The 22134-nt window shown below is 49.5% G+C and overlaps 1 protein-coding gene across 1 annotated transcript in view; it reads left to right on the forward strand.

Moving 5' to 3' along the window:
* The first annotated feature begins 13865 nt into the window (after positions 1-13865).
* The window catches only part of LOC132825769 (fibrinogen C domain-containing protein 1-like), a 101666-nt gene continuing 93397 nt past the window's right edge, over positions 13866-22134 (forward strand). The window contains exon 1 of the mRNA XM_060841233.1: positions 13866-13931. Coding sequence (XP_060697216.1) covers positions 13866-13931 — 66 coding nt within the window. The remainder of the gene's footprint in view (positions 13932-22134) is intronic.

Here is a 22134-nt window from a genome sequence, read left to right on the forward strand (position 1 = left end):
GATCCCTGGGATGTGAGTGTGGCTGTTCTTCCCTAATTGCCCCCTGAGAAGGTGGGAATGAGCTACCTCAAACTTCTGCGGTCTTTGGAGCATTGTTAGGAAGTGAATCCCAGCAACAGTGAAGGAACGGCGATATATTTCCAAGTCAGGAGGGTGTGTGGCCCGGAGGGGAACTTGCAGGGGGTGGTGTTCCCATGGATCTGCTACCTTTGTCCTTCTAGATGGAAGTGGGCATGGGTTTGGAAGGTATTACTGATAGACAGATGACCTGCTCTTTGGTGATGTTGGCTGAGTAATAAACATTGAACAGGCCAAGGGGGAGAGAGATGTTCAGAGTATCCAAGTCTTTGACAGGCTTGGGTTTGTGCTGTGATGTGTAAGATGTTTTGGGTATTCAGAATGTTGGGGTATTTGCTGTGTTCAAGCTGTGCTGCTTGAGATTTGGAATATGGGGATGTATGGTTCATGGTGGGGAGGGGGGTGGTGTCAGGGAGCGTTGTGATATTCGGAGTGTGATGTCTGTGGTATAAGGGTATGGGTTTCAGAATGTTCTAAGGATTTCTGATGTAGGGTTCAAGGTATCTGTGGTGTTCAGGGTGTGGGGTTCAGGGTGTGGCGTTTGGGTGTGGGGTTCAGGGTGTGGGGTTCAGGGTGTGGCGTTTGGGTGTGGGGTTCAGGGTGTGGGGTTCAGGGTGGGTTTTGGGTGTGGGGTGCAGGGTTTGGGTGTGGGGTCCAGGGTGTGGGTGTGGGGTTCAGGGTGTGGGCTCTGGGAGTGGGGTTCAGGGTGTGGGCTCTGGGAGTGGGGTTCAGAGTGTGAGGTTTGGGGTGTGGGGTTCAGGGTGTGGGGTTCGGGTGTGGGGTGTGGGGTTCAGGGTGTGGGGTTCAGGGTGTGGGGTTCGGGGTTTGGATGTGAGGTTCAGGGTGTGGGATTTGGGTGTGGGGTTCAGGGTGTGGGGTTCGGGGTTTGGGTGTGAGGATCAGGGTGTGAGATTCAGGGTTTGGGGGTGATGGTTTGGGTGTGGGGTTCAGGGTGTGGGGTTCAGGGTGTGGGGTTCGGGGTTTGGGGGTGATGGTTTGGGTGTGGGGTTCAGGGTGTGGGGTTCGGGGTTTGGGGGTGATGGTGTGGGGTTCAGGGTGTGGGGTTTGGGGTTCAGGGTGTGGGGTTCAGGGTGTGGGGTTCAGGGTGTGGGGTTCGGGTGTGGGGTTTGGGGTTTGGGGGTGATGGTTTGGGTGTGGGGTTCGTGGTGTGGGGTTCGTGGTGTGGGGTTCGTGGTGTGGGGTTCGTGGTGTGGGATTTGGGTGTGGGGTTCGGGTGCGATTTTCAGGGTGCGATTTTTTGGGTGTGGGGTTCAGGGTGTGGGGTTCGTGGTGTGGGGTTCAGGGTGTGATGGTTTGGGTGTGGGGTTCAGGGTGTGGGGTTCAGGGTGTGGGGTTCAGGATGTGATGGTTTGGGTGTGGGGTTCAGGGTGTGATGGTTTGGGTGTGGGGTTCAGGGTGTGATGGTTTGGGTGTGGGGTTTGGGGTGTGGGGTTCAGGGTGTGATGGTTTGGGTGTGGGGTTTGGGGTGTGGGGTTCAGGGTGTGATGGTTCAGGGTGTGATGGTTCAGGGTGTGGGGTTCTGGGTGTGATGGTTTGGGTGTGGGGTTCAGGGTGTGGGGTTCAGGGTGTGGGGTTCGGGGTGTGAGGGTTCGGGGTGTGGGGTTCAGGGTGTGGGGTTCGGGGTGTGAGGGTTCGGGGTGTGGGGTTCAGGGTGTGGAATTCAGCGTGTGGGGTTTGCGTGTGGGGTTTAGGGCGTGGGTCTGGGGTGTGGGGTTCAGGGTATTTATGATGTTCAGGGTGTGGGGTTCAGGGTATTTATGATGTTTGGGGTGTGGGGTTCAGGGTGTGATGGTTTGGGTGTGGGGCTCAGGGTGTGGGGTTCAGGGTGTGATGGTTTGGGTGTGGGGTTCAGGGTGTGATGGTTCAGGGTGTGATGGTTCGGGGTGTGATGGTTCGGGGTGTGATAGTTCGGGGTGTGATGGTTCGGGGTGCGATGGTTCGGGGTGTGAGGGTTCAGGGTGTGGGGTTCAGGGTGTGGAATTCAGCGTGTGGGGTTTGCGTGTGGGGTTTAGGGCGTGGGTCTGGGGTTGGGGTTCAGGGTATTTATGATGTTCAGGGTGTGGGGTTCAGGGTATTTATGATGTTTGGGGTGTGATGGTTCAGGGTGTGATGGTTTGGGTGTGGGGTTCTGGGTGTGATGGTTTGGGTGTGGGGTTCAGGGTGTGGGGTTCAGGGTGTGGGGTTCAGGGTGTGGGGTTCAGGGTGTGATGGTTTGGGTGTGGGGTTCAGGGTGTGATGGTTTGGGTGTGGGGTTCAGGGTGTGGGGTTCGGGGTGTGATGGTTTGGGTGTGGGGTTCAGGGTGTGATGGTTTGGGTGTGGGGTTCAGGGTGTGATGGTTCAGGGTGTGGGGTTCAGGGTGTGATGGTTCAGGGTGTGGGGTTCAGGGTGTGATGGTTCAGGGGGTGGGGTTCGGGGTGTGATGGTTTGGGGTGTGAGGGTTCAGGGTGTGATGGTTCAGGGTGTGGGGTTCTGGGTGTGGGGCTCAGGGTGTGTGGTTTGGGGTTCAGGGTGTGGAATTCAGCGTGTGGGGTTTGCGTGTGGGGTTTAGGGTGTGGGTCTGGGGTGTGGGTTTCAGGGTATTTATGATGTTCAGGGTGTGGGGTTTGGGGTGTGGGGTTCAGGGTATTTATGATGTTCAGGGTGTGGGGTTTGGGGTGTGGGGTTCAGGGTGTGGGGTTTGGGGTGTGGGGTTCAGGGTATTTATGATGTTCAGGGTGTGGGGTTTGGGGTGTGGGGTTCAGGGTGTGGGGTTTGGGGTGTGGGGTTCAGGGTATTTATGATGTTCAGGGTGTGGGGTTCAGGGTATTTATGATGTTTGGGGTGTGGGGTTCAGGGTGTGATGGTTTGGGTGTGATGGTTTGGGTGTGATGGTTTGGGTGTGATGGTTCGGGGTGTGGGGTTCGGGTGTGATGGGTTCAGGGTGTGATGGTTTGGGTGTGGGGTTCAGGGTGTGATGGTTTGGGTGTGTTGGTTCGGGGTGTGGGGTTTGGGTATGGGGTTCAGGGTGTGATGGTTCAGGGTGTGATGGTCTGGGTGTGGGGCTCAGGGTGTGTGGTTTGGGGTTCAGGGTGTGGAATTCAGCGTGTGGGGTTTGCGTGTGGGGTTTAGGGTGTGGGTCTGGGGTGTGGGTTTCAGGGTATTTATGATGTTCAGGGTGTGGGGTTTGGGGTGTGGGGTTCAGGGTATTTATGATGTTCAGGGTGTGGGGTTCAGGGTGTGGGGTTTGGGGTGTGGGGTTCAGGGTATTTATGATGTTCAGGGTGTGGGGTTTGGGGTGTGGGGTTCAGGGTGTGGGGTTTGGGGTGTGGGGTTCAGGGTATTTATGATGTTCAGGGTGTGGGGTTCAGGGTATTTATGATGTTTGGGGTGTGGGGTTCAGGGTGTGATGGTTTGGGTGTGATGGTTTGGGTGTGATGGTTCGGGGTGTGGGGTTCGGGTGTGATGGGTTCAGGGTGTGATGGTTTGGGTGTGGGGTTCAGGGTGTGATGGTTTGGGTGTGTTGGTTCGGGGTGTGGGGTTTGGGTATGGGGTTCAGGGTGTGATGGTTCAGGGTGTGATGGTCTGGGTGTGGGGTTCAGGGTGTGATGGTTTGGGTGTGGGGTTCTGGGTGTGGGGTTCTGGGTGTGATGGTTTGGGTGTGGGGCTCAGGGTGTGATGGTTTGGGTGTGGGGTTCAGGGTGTGATGGTTCAGGGTGTGATGGTTCAGGGTGTGATGGTTCAGGGTGTGGGGTTCAGGGTGTGATGGTTTGGGTGTGATGGTTCGGGGTGTGGGGTTTGGGTATGGGGTTCAGGGTGTGATGGTCTGGGTGTGGGGTTCTGGGTGTGGGGTTCTGGGTGTGGGGTTCTGGGTGTGGGGTTCTGGGTGTGGGGTTCAGGGTGTGATGGTCTGGGTGTGGGGTTCTGGGTGTGGGGTTCAGGGTGTGATGGTTTGGGTGTGGGGCTCAGGGTGTGATGGTTTGGGTGTGGGGTTCAGGGTGTGATGGTTTGGGTGTGGGGTTCAGGGTGTGATGGTTCAGGGGGTGGGGTTCTGGGTGTGAGGGTTCTGGGTGTGGGGTTCAGGGTGTGTGGTTTGGGTTTGGGGTTCAGGGTGTGGAATTCAGCGTGTGGGGTTTGCGTGTGGGGTTTAGGGCGTGGGTCTGGGGTGTGGGGTTCAGGGTATTTATGATGTTCAGGGTGTGGGGTTCAGGGTGTGATGGTTCGGCGTGTGATGGTTCGGGGTGTGATGGTTCAGGGTGTGGGGTTCTGGGTGTGGGGTTCAGGGTGTGTGGTTTGGGTTTGGGGTTCAGGGTGTGGAATTCAGTGTGTGGGGTTTGCGTGTGGGGTTTAGGGTGTGGTTCTGGGGTGTGGGTTTCAGGGTATTTATGATGTTCAGGGTGTGGGGTTTGGGGTTCAGGGTATTTATGATGTTCAGGGTGTGGGGTTCAGGGTATTTATGATGTTCAGGGTGTGGGGTTCAGGGTATTTCTGATGTTCAGGGTGTGGGGTTTGGGGTGTGGGGTTCAGGGTATTTATGATGTTCAGGGTGTGGGGTTCAGGGTATTTATGATGTTCAGGGTGTGGGGTTTGGGGTGTGGGGTTCAGGGTGTGGGGTTTGGGGTGTGGGGTTCAGGGTATTTATGATGTTCGGGGTGTGGGGTTCAGGGTATTTATGATGTTCGGGGTGTGGGGTTCAGGGTATTTATGATGTTCAGGGTGTGGGGTTTGGGGTGTGGGGTTCAGGGTGTGGGGTTTGGGTGTGATGGTTTGGGTGTGATGGTTCGGGGTGTGGGGTTCGGGTGTGATGGGTTCAGGGTGTGGGGTTTGGGTATGGGGTTCAGGGTGTGATGGTTCAGGGTGTGATGGTCTGGGTGTGGGGTTCTGGGTGTGATGGTTTGGGTGTGGGGTTCAGGGTGTGATGGTTCAGGGTGTGATGGTTCAGGGTGTGGGGTTCAGGGTGTGGGGTTCAGGGTGTGATGGTTCAGGGTGTAGGGTTCAGGGTGTGATGGTTCAGGGGGTGGGGTTCAGGGTGTGATGGTTCAGGGTGTGGGGTTCGGGGTGTGAGGGTTCGGGGTGTGAGGGTTCTGGGTGTGGGGTTCAGGGTGTGGAATTCAGCGTGTGGGGTTTGCGTGTGGGGTTTAGGGCGTGGGTCTGGGGTGTGAGGTTCAGGGTATTTATGATGTTCAGGGTGTGGGGTTCAGGGTATTTATGATGTTTGGGATGTGGGGTTCAGGGTGTGATGGTTTGGGTGTGGGGTTCAGGGTGTGGGGTTCAGGGTGTGGGGTTCAGGGTGTGATGGTTCAGGGTGTGATGGTTCAGGGTGTGATGGTTCAGGGTGTGATGGTTCGGGGTGTGATGGTTCGGGGTGTGATGGTTCGGGGTGTGATGGTTCGGGGTGTGATGGTTCAGGGTGTGGGGTTCAGGGTGTGTGGTTTGGGTTTGGGGTTCAGGGTGTGGAATTCAGCGTGTGGGGTTTGCGTGTGGGGTTTAGGGTGTGGGTCTGGGGTGTGGGTTTCAGGGTATTTATGATGTTCAGGGTGTGGGGTTCAGGGTATTTCTGATGTTCAGGGTTTGGGGTGTGGGGTTCAGGGTATTTATGATGTTCAGGGTGTGGGGTTCAGGGTATTTATGATATTCAGGGTGTGGGGTTTGGGGTGTGGGGTTTGGGGTGTGGGGTTTGGGGTGTGGGGTTTGGGGTGTGGGGTTTGGGGTGTGGGGTTCGGGGTGTGGGGTTCAGGGTGTGGGGTTCCGGGTATTTATGATGTTCAGGGTGTGGGGTTTGGGGTGTGGGGTTCAGGGTATTTATGATATTCAGGGTGTGGGGTTCAGGGTGGTTGCAATATTTGGTGTCATGGCTAAGGAGTTCAGGGTGTGTTGAAGATTATGGAGAGGTTCCTATCTCTCTCACAATTACCTCTGTGTGCTCTGTGAGTTCTTTACCTCCCAGTGGGCCATCTTTTTTTCAGGAACTAAACATTCCAACAGCTTTGATGATTTTCTCCCACAGAGAGGTGAAACATCTCCATATAACAGAACCTTCTGTCAACAGCTCCTGGTCCTTAAGCTGTCAGCTGCTGTGTGAGCACAGGTGTGATCCTCTCACTAAACACCGCAATCCAACACTTCCAGCATTTGGACGAGAGATTCACACGATTCAAGGACACAGCTAATTATCCGCCAGGTACAGTGCTGCGTGATGGCAGATGTTAAGTAAATATTTTATGCGTTGGCTGCATTTAACTTTTCTTTTGCTCTGAATAATGTCTAAATTTGATTTATAACAAAAATGTATTGATCTGAATTATAATTGGCTTCAAGCTCTTGTGTCACATTCAGAAATGGGAGTTAGGAAGTTGGACTCAATTAATAAGGTTGATTGATCAACAAGGATAATAAGTTCGTTAAGAGCAGAAGTCCCACCAGGAATGAGAACAAATTATGAGGCATGCAGAGTGTGAGGATCTCCGTATTTCAGTGGGTTTAGGTTAGTGTGACTCACTATCCCGGAAACAGAACGCTGTAGGTTCAACCTCCACTTAGAATCATTGAGTCATAGAGATGTACAGCACGGAAACAGACCCTGTGGTTCAACACATCCACGCCAACCAGATATCCCAACCCAATCTAGTCCCATCTGTCAGCATTTGGCCCACGTCCCTCCAAACTCTTCCTATTCGTATAGCCATCCAAATGCCTCTTAAATGTTGCAATTGTACCAGCCTCCACCACTTCCTCTGGCAGCTCATTCCATACACACACCACCCTCTGTGTGAAAACGTTGCCCCTTAGCTCTCTTTTATACCTTTCCCCTCTCACCCTGAATGCCATCTAGTTCTGGACTCCCCATCCACAGGGAAAAGACTTGTCTATTCACCCTATTCATGCCCCTCATGATTTTATAAACCTCTATAAAGTCACCCCTCAGCCTCCGACACACCAGGGAAAACAGCCCCAGCCTATTCAGCCTCTCCCTGTAGCTCAAACCCTCCAACTCTGGCAACATCCTTGTAGATCCTTTCTGAATCCTTTCACACCATCTTTCCTACATCATGATTTGGAGATGCCGATGTTGGACTGGGGTGTACTAGCTAGTGTGTTTCCAATTAAACCTGTTGGACTATAACCTGGTGTTGTGTGGTTTTTAGCTTTCCTATAGCAGGGAGACTAGAATTGAATGCAGAATTCCAAAAGGTCATTGATTTCAGCCTGTGAATGAGGTTGACATTCCCTGTGCAATACTGAGGGGATGCAGCACCGTCAGGAACTATTGAATCAAAACCCCAGCTATCCTGTCAACTGGAGGTTAAAGGAAAATGGTATACTCAAGTCTTTGACAATTAAATACATATGAATAAGGAGCAAGTAGGTTCATCGAGCATTCTCTGCCAGTCAATATGATCGTGGCTAACCTGAAATCTATCCTCCTACCTATCTTGCTTCCTTTCACCCCTTTATCGAGAATTTATTTACCTCCGCTGTAAAAAATATTCAAAGACTCTCCTTCCAACACCTTTTCAGGAATGCAGTTTCGTGACCCTCTGTGAGACAAATATTCACCCCAAGCTGTCTAAAGACGACATGCAGCTCAGCGAGTTACCAGTGTAAAGTAAGCTGCACACAAGGCTCTTCCTAATCAAAAGGCCCAGTCCCCTTCACTCTCCTGGTCCACTTCCCCCTCTTGGCTGCATTTATATAGGGCCTTGAACATAAAGAGCTCTCCACCATGAAGTGATTTTAGATCAGGTGACCCAAGGCTTGGTTGACGCACTGGATTTCAAACAACGTTTCAGAAGAGTTAGTGCAAAACAGAAGGCAGCAGGATATATTTAAATATATTCTCCCGTTGTACATACTGGAGTGGAGTGACTAATAAACTAACAACTGAGGCAGCTCGCCTCAAAACATAGTTACTGGTTCCCTCTCTAGTGAGAAGCCACAGACTATGGCTTTCCATTTTAAGATTTTATACAGATTCCAGCACTCAACACCCCACAAGCCCTCCAGGTACAATAAATCTGACAGCAAACTGAACATTTGACTTTCATCTCTATATTTATATGTATAATTTTAACATTAGTTCAATACACTTCCTGTCCTCAGAATTAAATCAGTAAATATTCCCCAGGAGAATGCAGCCAGGATTCTGAAAGCAATCTGAATATTTACAAAGAATGCAGACGGTTCAGAACTCTCTCAGTCCTCACTGTTCTTGGGCATCAGTAACGATCAGATAACAAGGTAGATCAGTTCAAGGGAAGCTCCCTTCACAGGAGAGAGCGAGCAATAGGAGGCTGTGTGGATCAGATGGGATGAATGAGGTAGGAATGCTGAGTGCAGACTATTAACAGCAGCACGAATCAAATGGGCCGAAGAGATTGTTGTTTGTGCTGAAACATTCTATGTCAGTTGATTAATAAATAATTTACTTTAGTGCAACGAAGAATTTAGGAGCAGCTGTGGGTCATTTGTTCCTGCTAGCCCTTCGTCATGGCTGATGTGATTGTGGGGACACACACATACACACAAACACACTCACACACACTTTTTCTCTCTCTCACATACACACACAGTTTCTCTCTCTCTCACACACATACAAACACATATCACACACATACACATGCACAGAGACACACATACACTCTCTCACACACACATACACTCTCATACAGACACACACACACACATGCACAATCTCACATACACACACACACAGTTATATACACACACACACTCTTCTCACACACACTCTCTCGCGCACACACACTCTCATACAGACACACACGCACAATCTCACAGACACATATATTCACACACACACACACACACACACACACACACACACACACACACACACACACACACACACACACACACACACACCCCTTTGAATTTCTTGTCCATGAAAAACCTAACTGAGCCTTGAATACATTAGAAGACCCAACCTCCATTACCTTCTGGAGAAGGGAAGTCCACCCTCTAGCTCTAACACCCACCTCTATCAACTTCACTGTACACTCGTTTCCTCCTGTGATTTCGTCCCAATTTGGGAGTGCTGGTTAAGTCATGCTCAGAGAGATAACCTGTTGGCTGACACGACATCAGATCTCCCTATTAGGTTAGCACACTCCCATTCCCAATAGCACTCTCCCCTTCCCCAAGCTCCCCGCTGTACGTGTGTCCAGTTCCAGTAAGAGGAACTCGGGTGACAGTTCCAGGCTGGTTACCTAACACTGTATTCTCTTATCCTCCCAGCAGGGACACCAGCTTGAAGAACTTTGACCATAACACTTTAATTCCTCTGTTCAGATACCCATGTGGTCTCTCCCCTCCTTTTCTCTGTAACATCCTTCCATACCCTATAGTGGACCTCTGATTCTGATCTCTTGCACATCCTTGATTTCTATCAGTTAGCCTTTGGTGACTGCACATTCTCGATTCGAAGCTTTGGGATTTCCTTCATGAGCCCCTCTCTCTCCTCACCACCCCCGTTCCCCCCCCCCCCCCCCTCTCTCTCTCTGTCTTTCTCTCTCTTTCCCCCCCCCCCCACTTCTCTCTCCCCCTCTCTGTCTGTCTGTCTGTCTGTCTCTCTCTCTATTCCTTTCAAATGCTCCTCCAGGAATCTCTGACCACTTGTCTTAGTCTCTCCTTATGTGGTTCAATGTCAAATAGCTTTTGATAACACCCATATGAACAACTTTGGTATGTTCTGTTTTGACTTATTTATTCCCAGGATGTATGACATTTATTGCCCATTCCTAATTGTCCTGGAGAAGGTCAGAACTCACATGACACCAGGTTATAGTCCAACAGGTTTATTTGAAATCACAAGCTTTCAGAGCACTGCTCCTTCATCAGCTGAAGTAGTCCATCAAGTGACATGAAGGAGCAACGCTTTGAAAGTTTGTGATTTCCAATAAACCTGTTTGAGGATGGCCTGGTGTTGTGTGACCTCTGACCTTGTCCACCCCAGTCCAACACTGGCACCTCCACATCATGTCCTGGAGAAGATGGGGTTGAACTGTTCATGTGGTACAGGAACGCCATACTTTTGTTAAGGTGGGAATTCTGGGCTCTTACTCAGGCAATGTTCTGAGGACATGGATTCAAATCCCACTGCAGCAGATGGTGGAGTTGGAATTCAATAAAATATTTGGAATCCAGAGTGTAACGGTGAAACCATTGTTGGTGATTGGAAAACTCCATCTGGTGCACTCTCGTCCTTTAGAGGGAGAAGTTGGCCATTCTTCTATGAACTGCTCTACGTGTGACTCCAGACCAACAGTGGACTCTTAACTGCCCCCAACAGTGGGCATTAAGTCCAGCAGCGCCCATGTCCCGTGAATGAAAAAATAGAAAATAATCTTGACCCAGTGACACAACAAGATCAGCAATATGATTCCGAGTCAGGACATTGTGTGACTTGGAGGGGACTTTGCCCGTGGTGGTGTTCCCATGCATCAGCTGCCCTTGCCTTTCGAGGTAGTAATTGCCGGAGGTTTGGAAGGTCTGCTATAGGAGCCTTGGTGAACTGTTGCAGTGAATTCTGTGGATGGTGTACACTGCTATGTGTTGGTGCTGAAGGGACTGTGTGGTTAAGGTGCCGAATGGAGAGTTGCCCAAGCCAACTGCTTTATCTTGGTGAATATTGCAACCTTTAAGTGTTGTGGGAGATGCACCTATCTGAGTGTATCCTATCATAATTTTCCAGTGACAGTGGGTATTCAGAGAATCGGGTATAACATTCCCTCTACACTGAGTGTGCGTTTCCGAACATTCTGATTGATGGCAGCACGCGATTTTGCAGCACTGAGTCACTACCATGCTCATACCTTGGAGGTCTGTCAAGCCCAAATGAAAATTGGAGAGCATGGTTATGTGACATGTCTGGTTAGTTTCTGGTTAAACATGTCAAATGTCACAGAACATGAACCTGGGTTACTCAACTGTAAGGAGCACCATGAGACTTTCACCTCCCTATATTGGCTTTTACTTCCCTCAAGAATCAAGACCAACTTCAAACTAGGGAATGGCAATGAGGAACCCTAGCCAAACTGGAATCAATGGGAATCAGGGGACAAATCTCTCCACTGGTTGGAGTCATATCTGGCATGTAGGAGTACCGTTGCGGATGGTGGAGGGTCAGTCATCTCAGCTCCAGGACATCTCTGCAAATGTTCCTCAGGGTAGTGTCCTAGGCCCAACCATCTTCAGCTGCTTCATCAATGACCTTCCCTCCATCATAAGGTCAGAAGTGGGGATGCTTGATGATTGCACAGTGTTCAGCACCATTCACAACTCCTCAGATACTGAAGCAGTCCACGGTCACATGCAGCAAGACCTGGACAATATCCAGGACAAGGGCAGCAGGTACATCACCACCTGCAGGCTCCTCTCAAAGCCACTCACTATCCTGACTTGGAAATATTGCACTGTTCCTTCAGTGCTGCTGGGTCAGGAACCTGGTACTGCCTCTTCAGTGGCATTGTGGGTGGATCAATAACCCAAGGATTGCACTGGTTCAAGAAGGCCACGCATCATCACTTTCTCAGGGACAACTAGGAAGGGGCAATAAATGCAGAGCCAGCTAGTGATGCCCAAGTCCCATGAGTGAATAAGCAAAAGCAGAGACTGGAAATAAAAACCCCAAAACCCAATCCACTTTACTGATGGAAGTGTGCCATTGCTGTCTGCTCTAACTGACTATGTGCTGCAGAAGCCCAACATTGCAACTGTCTGTTAACCTCTCCCCCAGTAATTCATTCAGTGATCCCAAACCTGGGACAGAAACAGCTCCACCCCATTCCAAATCCAGCTCTGAGCAATGAGGGATGGCCAATCAATGATGGTCTCCCCAGCGATGCCCACTTGAATAATGAGACAGACTGTGATTGGAGGGTTTGGGGACTGTATTATCCAACTGTTTATAGTTCATCTTCATTGATAACCAGCATCTGACTGACCTCAATCTGTGCTGACTATGGTTCGTGCATTTGTGCCAGTGTGAGTGTATGTGTCTGTATCTGTGTGTGAGTCTGGGTGTGAGTGTGAGTGTGTGTCTGTCTATATCTGTGTCTGTCTGTATCTGTGTGTATGTCTCTAGGTCTGAGTGTGTGTGTCAGTGTCTGCTTGTATCAGTATCTGTGTGCCTGTATGCGTCAGTGCCTGTATGTGTCTGTGTCATTGTCTGTGTATCTGTGTGTGTCTGTATGTGTGTTTGTATCTGTATGTGTGTCACTGTCAGTGTATCTGTGTGTGTGTGTGTGTCACTGTCAATGTATCTGTGTGTATCTATGTGTGTGTCACTGTCAGGGTATCTGTGTGTGTATCTATGTGTGTGTGTCACTGTCTGTGTATCTGTGTGTGTGTGTGTAACATGTGTTGTCCTACTTTTTCCTGTCACACTGCTACATTCCTGCTGCCCAGGAGAGGGTTTGAGAGGTTGGGAAGTGTTTTCTTCCCCTGGTTAAATATTCCCAGGGCAGGGCTGTACCTGAACACAGAGAGAGAGAGAGAGAGAGAGAGTTTTACTCCTAATGCACAGCCTGACTGTGGTGGGGGGCACACTCTCTGTCCAGCAGTTGCAGACCACAGCCTCTCGCTGTTCCTTCAGAGCTCCCCCTTCCCGGTTCCATTCTGCTGGGAGCTGGGGTGGTTACAGAGGGGGGAGGGAGGGAGGGAGGGAGCTGGGGAGGTTTGAGGGGGGAGGGAGGGAGCTGGGGAGGTTTGAGGGGGGAGGGAGGGAGCTGGGGTGGGCAGTATTTGAATGAGCCGCTGATGACACCTGGAAGGCGGCGAGGTGGAGGGGCTGAGGATGCAGGAGGCTGTTCCCTCTCTCTGCAGGGAGGCTGGGCTGGGCTGGGCTGGGCTGGGAGGGGAGGGGAGGGGAGGGGAGGGGAGCTGTGTGCACACTCCAGCTTCTCTAACCGGCTCCGGGAAGCAGCGGGGAAACTGTCTCCTGACCTCATCAGCATGTTCTCACAGAGCAGAAACCCCACTCCACTCTCCATCCACCCTGAGGGGGAGGGGGATTGTTCCTCGATGTCTTAGAGCCACCCTCTCCTTAGCTGTCTCTCCTTCCCTCTCTCTCTAATACCCTCCTTCCCTCTCTCTCTAATACCCTCCCTCCCTCCCTCTCTCTAATACCCTCCCTCCCTCTCTCTCTCCTTAATACCCTCCCTCTCTCTCTAATACCCTCACTCCCTCCCTCTCTCGGTGTCTACCTGGATCTCTGTTCTCCATACACTCACTCTATCATTCTCTCTATCATTCTTTCACTATTATCACGATCATTCTGTCTGTATCTCTCTATCACTCTCCATCATTCTTTCTCTATCACTTTCTCTATCACTTTCTCTCTCTGTCATTAGCATTCTGTCTCTCTCTCTATCATCCGCTGTCACTATCAGTCTCTGTATCTCTCCATCATTCTCTCTCAGTCTCTCAACCTCTATCACAATCATTCTCTCCGTCTCTCTATTATTTTTAATCCTCTGCCTCCACTACTCTCTCTCCCACCACATTCTCTCTCTCTCCCTTCACCACACTCTCTTTCCCACAACACACACACTCTCTCTCCCACCATATTCTCTCTCTCTCTCCCTCTCTCTCCCACCACATTCTCTCTCTCCCACCACACTCTGTCCCCCCGCCACTACACATACACACACACTCTCTCTCTCTCTCTCTCATCTCTCTCTCCCTCCCTCCCTCTGTGTGTGTGTGTGTGCTGTCTCTGGTCCAGTTGTGTTGAGCTCCGGATGAGGGAGCACATTCCCTGTTCCCTCTGAGTATGACGAATGGCCGGTGGAAAGGTGTGGATGGCATTCAGAGAGACCGCCCGGAGCCCAGCTCCCAGGTAAGTGATCCCAGGCTAGCACAGGGACGCGCAATTTCCCACATGTGCGACGGTTCAACCCTCTTGTCGGGGTTTGCAATTCGCTAATCATTTACTTTAGATTATTGGAGGATCGTATTCTCTGCAAAGCTGGAGGTTAGCTTATAACCGTGAGGAATTTCCTGCTGTTTATTTCAGGGTGAAATTAACATGGGTCAGTTTGCATGTGGAGATTAACCTGGGACGGTGTGTGTTTGGGAGCAGGGTATTGGGGTGACTGGGTAGGATTGGATTCTCGGTTTACTGTCCACTTCGAGAAAGTGTGACCTGGGTCAGGGCTCCTTCATTGTACCGACCGCCCAGCCCTGAAACCATCACGACTCATGAAACAGGGTTTTAAATAAGGAACCTGGGTTTTGGGAGCACCTATCACAGCCCCCCTGGGTGTCCCAAAGCGTCTTACAGTCAATCAAAGACCTGTGTTCTCGCTCTTGTCCTGCATTAGCGTCCCCTATATGCACAGCAAACTCCCATCAAAAAAACAGGAGAATCCCTTCCTGTGGAATTGATGAAGGGATAGATATTGGATGGACACAGGGATATCTCTCCCCTGTTCATCCATGGGGACCTTTGACACCCATGTGACAGGACACAACCTGGTTCTCATCTCAAAGACCAGCCCAGCACTGTGAGACTGAACTGCCTTACTTCTTAAGTCAAGAGGTAGAGTCACCATCGTCTTTATTGGTCAGTGCATGGAGTTGGGAGCTCATGTTGTGCCTGTACAGAACATTGGGTAGGCCACTTTGGGAATACTGCATGCAATTCTGGTCTCCCTGCTATAGGGAAGAAATTCCAACTTGAAAGGGTTCAGAAAAGATTTACAAGGATGTTGCCAGGGTTGGAGGATTTGAGCTACAGGGAGAGGCTGAGTAGGCTGGGGCTGTTTTCCCTGGAGCGTCGGAGGCTGAGGGGTGACCTTATGGAGGTTTATAAAGTCATGAGGGACATGGACAGGGTAAATAGCCAAGGTCTTTTTCCCTGGGGTAAGGGGGGAGTCCAAAGGTAGAGGGTAAAGGTTGAAGGTGAGAGGGGAAAGATTTAAAAGAGACCGAAGGGGCAACCTTTTCACACAGAAGGTGGTGTGTATATGGAATGAGTTGCCAGAGGATGTGGTGGAGGCTGGTACAATTACAACATTTAAAAGGCATTTGGATGGGTATATGAACAGGAAGGGTTTGGAGGGATATGGGCCGGGTGCTGGCAGGTGGGACTAGATACCTGGGTTGGGATATCTGGTCGGCATGGACGAGTTTCTGTGCTGTACATTTCTATGACTCTATGACCATGGGGGTAGTGTCCTATTATAGAATCATTGCATTGCAGAAAGAGGCCATTCAGCCCATTGAATCAGCACCGGCCTTCTGAAGAGCCTCCCACTCTATCCCTGTAACCCTACATTTCCCAAGGCTAACCCACCCTAACCTGCACATCTTTGGATTGTAGGAGGAAACGGGAGAGCACCCCGAGGAAACCCACACAGACCCGGGGAGAATGTGATGGTTTAGCCTGAGGGTCACTATGCCTCAGGTGAGGGGAGAGCTTGAGAAGGAGACTGCTCCATGGTAATCTCAGCCAGTGCCGGGAACAGGATCCATGCAGGTGGCATTACTGAGTCAATTGTGATGCAGTAGTAGTGTCCCTATCTCTGAGGCAGGTCAGATTAGATTCCCTACAGTATGGAAACATGCCCTTTGGCCTGAAGAGTCACCCATCCAAACCCATTTCCCTACATTTACCCCTGACTAATGCGCCTAACATTATGGCCAATTCACCTAACCTGCACATCTTTGGACTGTGGGAGGAAACCCACGCAGACACGGGGAAAATGTGCAAACTCCACACAGTCACCTGAAGCTGGAATCGAACCCAGGCCCCTGGTGCTGTGAGGCAGCAGAGCTAACCACTGAGCCACTGTGCCACCCTTCTGGAGACCTTTAGTCAGAGATGTGGAAGCATATTATCGCTGCCCAGGTAATTTAGAAAATCTAAAAAAATGATACCCCTCCTCCCCCTCCCAGGGCAGTGCAGCAGTCCATCATGACAGCCCTGGGCCTGGATCATGTACTCCCCCTCCCCCCCCTCTCCCTCTCCCTCTCCCAGGAAGGCGACTCAATGTTCTGACTCAGAGGTGAGGGTGCTACTCACTGAATCACAGCTGACACTGCACCTGGCAGTGGGGAGTGGGCTGGATGGTGAGGTTTGCGCTTTGGCAGGTTCTGTGTGGCTTATTTTGTAATAGAGTTGAGAAAATCGACAGTGAACAAAGGTGTTTATTGCACCAGGAGCTGAGGGAATTTTTTTTTTAAATCTCTGTAAAGATTAGAAATGGAATTCTGAGAATTACTTGATGGAGGCGAGAGGAAAGTTAGCGTTGGGGAGTGTAAGGGGATAAAGGATAGGTTACTGCTGCAGTTTCAGCTCCTGGTACCTTCTGTCAACCACCGTGTCTGAGAACTCCATAGCCTCTCAGTAATGACCTTAACCCAAGGTCCAGGACTCACATACACAGCCATGAAAATACCTGTCTGTTCCCCAGACCAAACAATCTCCCATCATTCGGAGGTATAGTTAGTAACCAGTGGAGTGCCACGAGGATCGGTGCTGGGTCCACTGCTTTTCGTCATTTATATAAATGATTTGGATGCGAGCATAAGAGGTATAGTAAGTAAGTTTGCAGATGACGCCAAAACTGGAGGTGGAGTGGACAGCGAAGAGCGAGAGAGAGGATCTTGATCAGTTGGGCTAATGGGCCGAGGAGTGGCAGGTGGAGTTTAATTCAGATAAATGCAAGGTGCTGCATTTTGGAAAGGCAGATCAGAGCAGGGCTTATACACTTAATGGTAAGGTCCTAGGGAGAGTTGCTGAACAAAGAGACCTTGGAGTGCAGGTTCATAGCTCCTTGAAAATGGAGTCGCAGGTAGATAGGATAGTGAAGAAGGCGTTTGGTATGCTTTCCTTTATTGGTCAGTGCATTGGGTGTAGGATTGGGAGATCATGTTGCAACTGTACAGGACATTGGTTAGGCCACTTTTGCAATGCTATGTGCAATTCAGGCCTCCTTGCTACAGGAAGGATGTTGTAAACAAGGAGGACAGAGGGCTTCCATGTCAAGTTACTGCTCTCGATTGGTCCTCGTTGAACCCTCGTCTTTCACAAAAACAAAACACAAATGGGGAAGAACTTTCCTTTCTCTCTCTGTGACCCCATCAGCTGTTCATCCCAATGCTCCGGAATCTTTGCTGACAATTGGAAATCCCACTCTCTCCGGTTAGGAGCTTAATTAATTGGCAGGAAGTGGGATTTAAAAACAAAATTCCCTCCTCACCCATACAAAATTGCAATAGGGTTCTTGTGGCATCATGGTGATATCCCTAACTTTAGACCAGGAGGCCTGAACTCAACCCTCCTGCTCCAGAGGTGTGTCATAACATCCTGGAACAAGTTGATCAGAAAATAACCAGAAAACTTACAGACCTGACCCAGAGGCTGTGAGAGCCAGCATCGTGCTCTGGGAATGCTGGTTAGTGCCTGGCCTTATTGCTGGCCTCCCCTTGATAATGCACACGGTGGAGATAGGAAAATGCTGGAGAAGCTCAGCAGATCCTGCAATATTTGTGGAGGGAGAAACAGAGTTAATGTTTCGAGACTGGTCTGACTCTTCCTTGGGAAGTCTCAGCAGGAGACTCACAGAGACTGAGGTGGGGACTGCAGATGCTGGAGACTAGAGTCAAGATTAGAGTGGTGCTGGAAAAGCACAGCAGGTCAGGCAGCATCCGAGGAGCAGGAAAATCGATACTTCAGGCAAAACGAGACTCATAGAGTCATAAAGTCACGCAGCACGGAAACAGACCCTTTGCCCCAACCAGCCCATATTGATTACAATCCCAAACTAGGCCATCCCAGCTGCCTGCTCCTGGCTCATATTCCTCCAACCCTTTCCTATTCACGTACTTATCCAAATGTCCTTTAAATCCTGTAACCACTTCCTTTGGAAATACATGCCACACACAAATCATTCTGTGTAAAATAATTGTCCCTTATGTCTTTTTAAAATCTTTCTTCTCTCACCTTAAAAATACACTTCCTAGTTTTGAGATCCCCCATCCTAGCTCAATCTGCTGTTCACCTTATCCATGCCCCTCATGATTTTATAAACCTCTGTAACGTCACCTCTCCTATGCTCCAGTGATAAAAGTCTCCACCCGTCCAGCCTCTCCCTACAACTCAAACCTTCCACTCCCTGGTAACATCCTCGTAAATCTTTACTGGACCCTCTCCAGTTTAATAACATCCTTCCTGTAACAGGGTGACCAGAACGGGGGACAGTTCCCCAGGAGAGGCCTCATCAACTTGTGTGCTCTCTGCCTCTTTCTCCTTGATGACCTTTCTGCCTCCCACTCCCTGACTGGCTGCTCACATCGAAGCTGCAGCGTCACTACATTCTGAGAGCTGGAATCCACAGCGTTGTGACTCCAAACCCCAGATTATTAACTCCAGAAGCCAGTGTGCAAGCTGCTCAAGTTGATGACACTGTGTCTATTCTGGGCTGCACAGAACAATTTCACAATGTCCAATCCTAATTCTCTGCATTTCTTGATCTTCCAAGCTACCTCACATAATTTTAAGCTGCCCCAGAATCTCTGTTTTTTTTAGATTAGACTTACAGTGTGGAAACAGGCCCTTCGGCCCAACAAGTCCACACCGACCCGCCGAAGCGCAACCCACCCATACCCCTACATTTACCCCTTACCTAACACTATGGGCAATTTAGCATGGCCAATTCACCTGACCCGCACATCTTTGTGACTGTGGGAGGAAACCGGAGCACCCGGAGGAAACCCACGCAGACACGGGGAGAATGTGCAAACTCCACACAGTCAGTCGCCTGAGTCGGAAATTGAACCCGGGTCTACAGGCGCTGTGAGGCAGCAGTGCTAACCACTGTGCCACCGTGCCGCCCACTGTTCTATTCCAGTTTCTACAATACATCCTTGTTCACACAGTTCCACACTACATCTCCCAACTTCACTCTCTCCTCTATTGTTTTACACCATTCCACATAATTCCCAGTGATTTCACATTACTCCTGAACATTTTGCAATGACACCATGTTACGTTATTCCACACCCTCTCATTCTACACTCTCTACCAGACTCGATTTAGTAATATCCCAAACAATGAGAAGAATGGGAACAGGGCATTCAGGACCTTGATCTGTTCTGCTACTGAATTAGATCTTGCCTGATCTGTGCCCCAACGTCAACTACTGGCCTTGGCTCCTCAACACCATCTACTGACCTTGGCTCCTCAACACCATCTACTGGCCTTAGTTCCTCAACACCATCTACTGGTCTTGGCTCCTCAACACCATCTACTGACCTTGGCTCCTCAACACCATCTACTGGCCTTAGTTCCTCAACACCATCTAATGGTCTTGGCTCCTCAACTTTATCTACTGGCCTTGGTTCCTCAACTTTATCTACTGGTCTTAGTTCCTCAACACCATCTACTGGTCTTGGCTCCTCAACACTATCTACTGGTCTTGGTATCCCAGCATTATCTGCTGGCCTTGGTACCCCTACCCTTAATTCCTCATTTACAGGGAAGCAGTTGCAATGTAACCACACCAGGATAGCAGAGGCCACGGCTAATACGTTGTGGACATAGGTTCAAACCCCACCACATCCATCAGCTTCTGGAATTTAAATAGATCCCTGAAATTTACCGCCCAGGTTGACAGGGTTGTTAAGAAGGAATACGGTGTGTTAGCTTTTATTGGTAGAGGGACTGAGTTTCAGAACCACGAGGTCATGTTGCAGCTGTACAAAACACTGGTGCGGCCACACTTGGAGTATTGTGTACAGTTCTGGTCACCACATTATAGGAAGGATGTGGAAGGGTTCAGAGGTGATTTAGTAGGATGTTGCCTGGTATGGAGGGAAGGTCTTATGAGGAAAGACTGAGGGACTTGAGGCTGTTTTAATTAGAGAGAAGAAGGTTGAGAGGTGACTTAATTGAGACATACACAATAATCAGGGGGTTAGGTAGGGTGGACAGGGAGAGCCTTTTTCCTCAGATGATGGCTACCACGAGGGACATAGCTTTAAATTGAGTGGTGATAGATATAGGACATGTCAGAGATAGTTTCTTTACTCAGAGAGTAGTAGGGGCGTGGAATGCACTGCCTGCAACAGCAGTGGACTCACCAACTTTAAGGGCATTTAAATAGTCATTGGATAGACATGTGATGATAGTGTAGGTTAGATGGGCTTCTGATTGGTTCCACAGGTTGGCGCAGGTTGGACCTGTACTGTGCTGTAATGTTCGATGTGAACTTCAATTTGTTAATAAATCTGGAATCTAAAGCTGGTGGTGACCATAGCAACTATCGCCTTGCTGTAAAAACCCAACGGGGAAAGAAGCCTCCTGTCCTTCCTCATCCTGACTATGTATGGCACCATTCTCTGGGCTAGCTGATCAAATCACACAGTTCAATGACAATTAGGGACAGGAAGTAGATGATGGTCAGCATCCACATCACATGAGAGAATACGAGGAAGACACCCCCTTATTCAACAGTCTCACTTTGAAATTACCAATTGACCCCCCAGCCTCAATGGTGCTTTGGGGCAAGAGAATTCTACATAATCAGAGTAATAGAAGCAGGAGTAGGCCATTTGGCCCATTGAACCTACTCCATTCATTAAGATCACTGCTGATCTATCCATCGTCTCAGCTCCTCCCACCTGCCTTATCCCCATAACCCTTAACTCCCCTACCATGCAACAACCCATCCACCTGTATCTTGAATATATTTAATGAAAGCTGCCTACACCGCTTCCTTGGACAGAGAGTTCCATAGATTCGCTTATCTCTGGGAAAAGCAGTTGCTCCTCTTCGCTGTCCTTAATCTACTGCCCCTAATCTTGAGGTCATGTCCTCTAGTCCTAGTCTCACCCACTAGCAGAAACAATTTGCCTGCCTCTCTCTGATCTATCTTTTATCTATCACTCCCCTTCATGTTAAGATTGGCTTTCTGATGTCAGCCTTAAACATCCTGGCTCCTTGTCTTCGTATCTTTAATTAACCTGTGGCAAAGACGTTATGATCCACCCTCTGGAACAGATGGGACTTGAACCCAGACCTCCTAGCCCAGAACGAGGGACACTACCAATGTGTCACAAACTTCCATGGGTGAATTTTTTTGGTTCCGATTCCTTGTCCTGAATCATACCATAACAAGGGAACAGATCATCTTGATCTATCCGATCCTTTTAACTGCCTTAAACACTATAACTAGATCACCTCTTAATCTGCTTTACTTAAGCATGGGTACACCTTGCCCTCAGAATCTAATGCTGGGTCCTCGGTCTTCCCTTCCCCTTGTGGGTTTCAGTCCAACTTGGTTGAAAGATGATTGGTACACACATGCCTTGATGAATTGATTGTTGTTAATGTACCAAGATACAGTGAAAAGTGTTGTTTTGCAGGCTCCCCGAGTAGGTCGTACCTTACAGAGTGCACCAGGGTAGAAAAACAGAGTGCAGGATACAGTGTTAAAGCTGCAGAGAAAGTGCAGAAAGAAAGATCAAAATTAACGTTTGGGAGTTCTGTTCGTTAACTCTGATAACAGGCTGGCACTCAGTCACAATAATTAATCAAGTCACCAAAAGATATTCAGCTGGCTTGCAGTTTTCCGATCTTGCTTGCGTCCCTGCTTACAAAATCGATCTATAATATTTTCCATCTTTGCAATTCCATGGGGATATCATCGTCAACAGCAGCAAAATATGGATATGAAATTCCATCAGTCAAATCCCGAAACACACAAGCAAAACTTCAAAATCTCGTCAGCCTGAAATTAATCTTGTCACAGGAACTCCAAAATATTAATTGTCATGTACTCAGCACAGGAGAGAAGGGAAAACATTGATAATTATGGCAACAACGGATACATCTTCGCCATGAGCTTTCTTTTGAAGTAATCAGTGTTCGGCAGTTCCTGCAAGTTGAATTTTGTTGCAATTCTTCAGAATTGCCCTGGAGTGCTGGAATTGAACACTTTCCTTCCTGGTTTTCAATAAACAAGTTTCAGGGACATAATCATGGAGGTGTTGTAATTAATTAGGACTTCTGTGATGTTACTGTGACCAAAAGTTCT

This window comes from Hemiscyllium ocellatum, chromosome 21, assembly GCF_020745735.1.
Source record: "Hemiscyllium ocellatum isolate sHemOce1 chromosome 21, sHemOce1.pat.X.cur, whole genome shotgun sequence".
Classification (NCBI taxonomy): Eukaryota; Metazoa; Chordata; class Chondrichthyes; order Orectolobiformes; family Hemiscylliidae; genus Hemiscyllium; species Hemiscyllium ocellatum.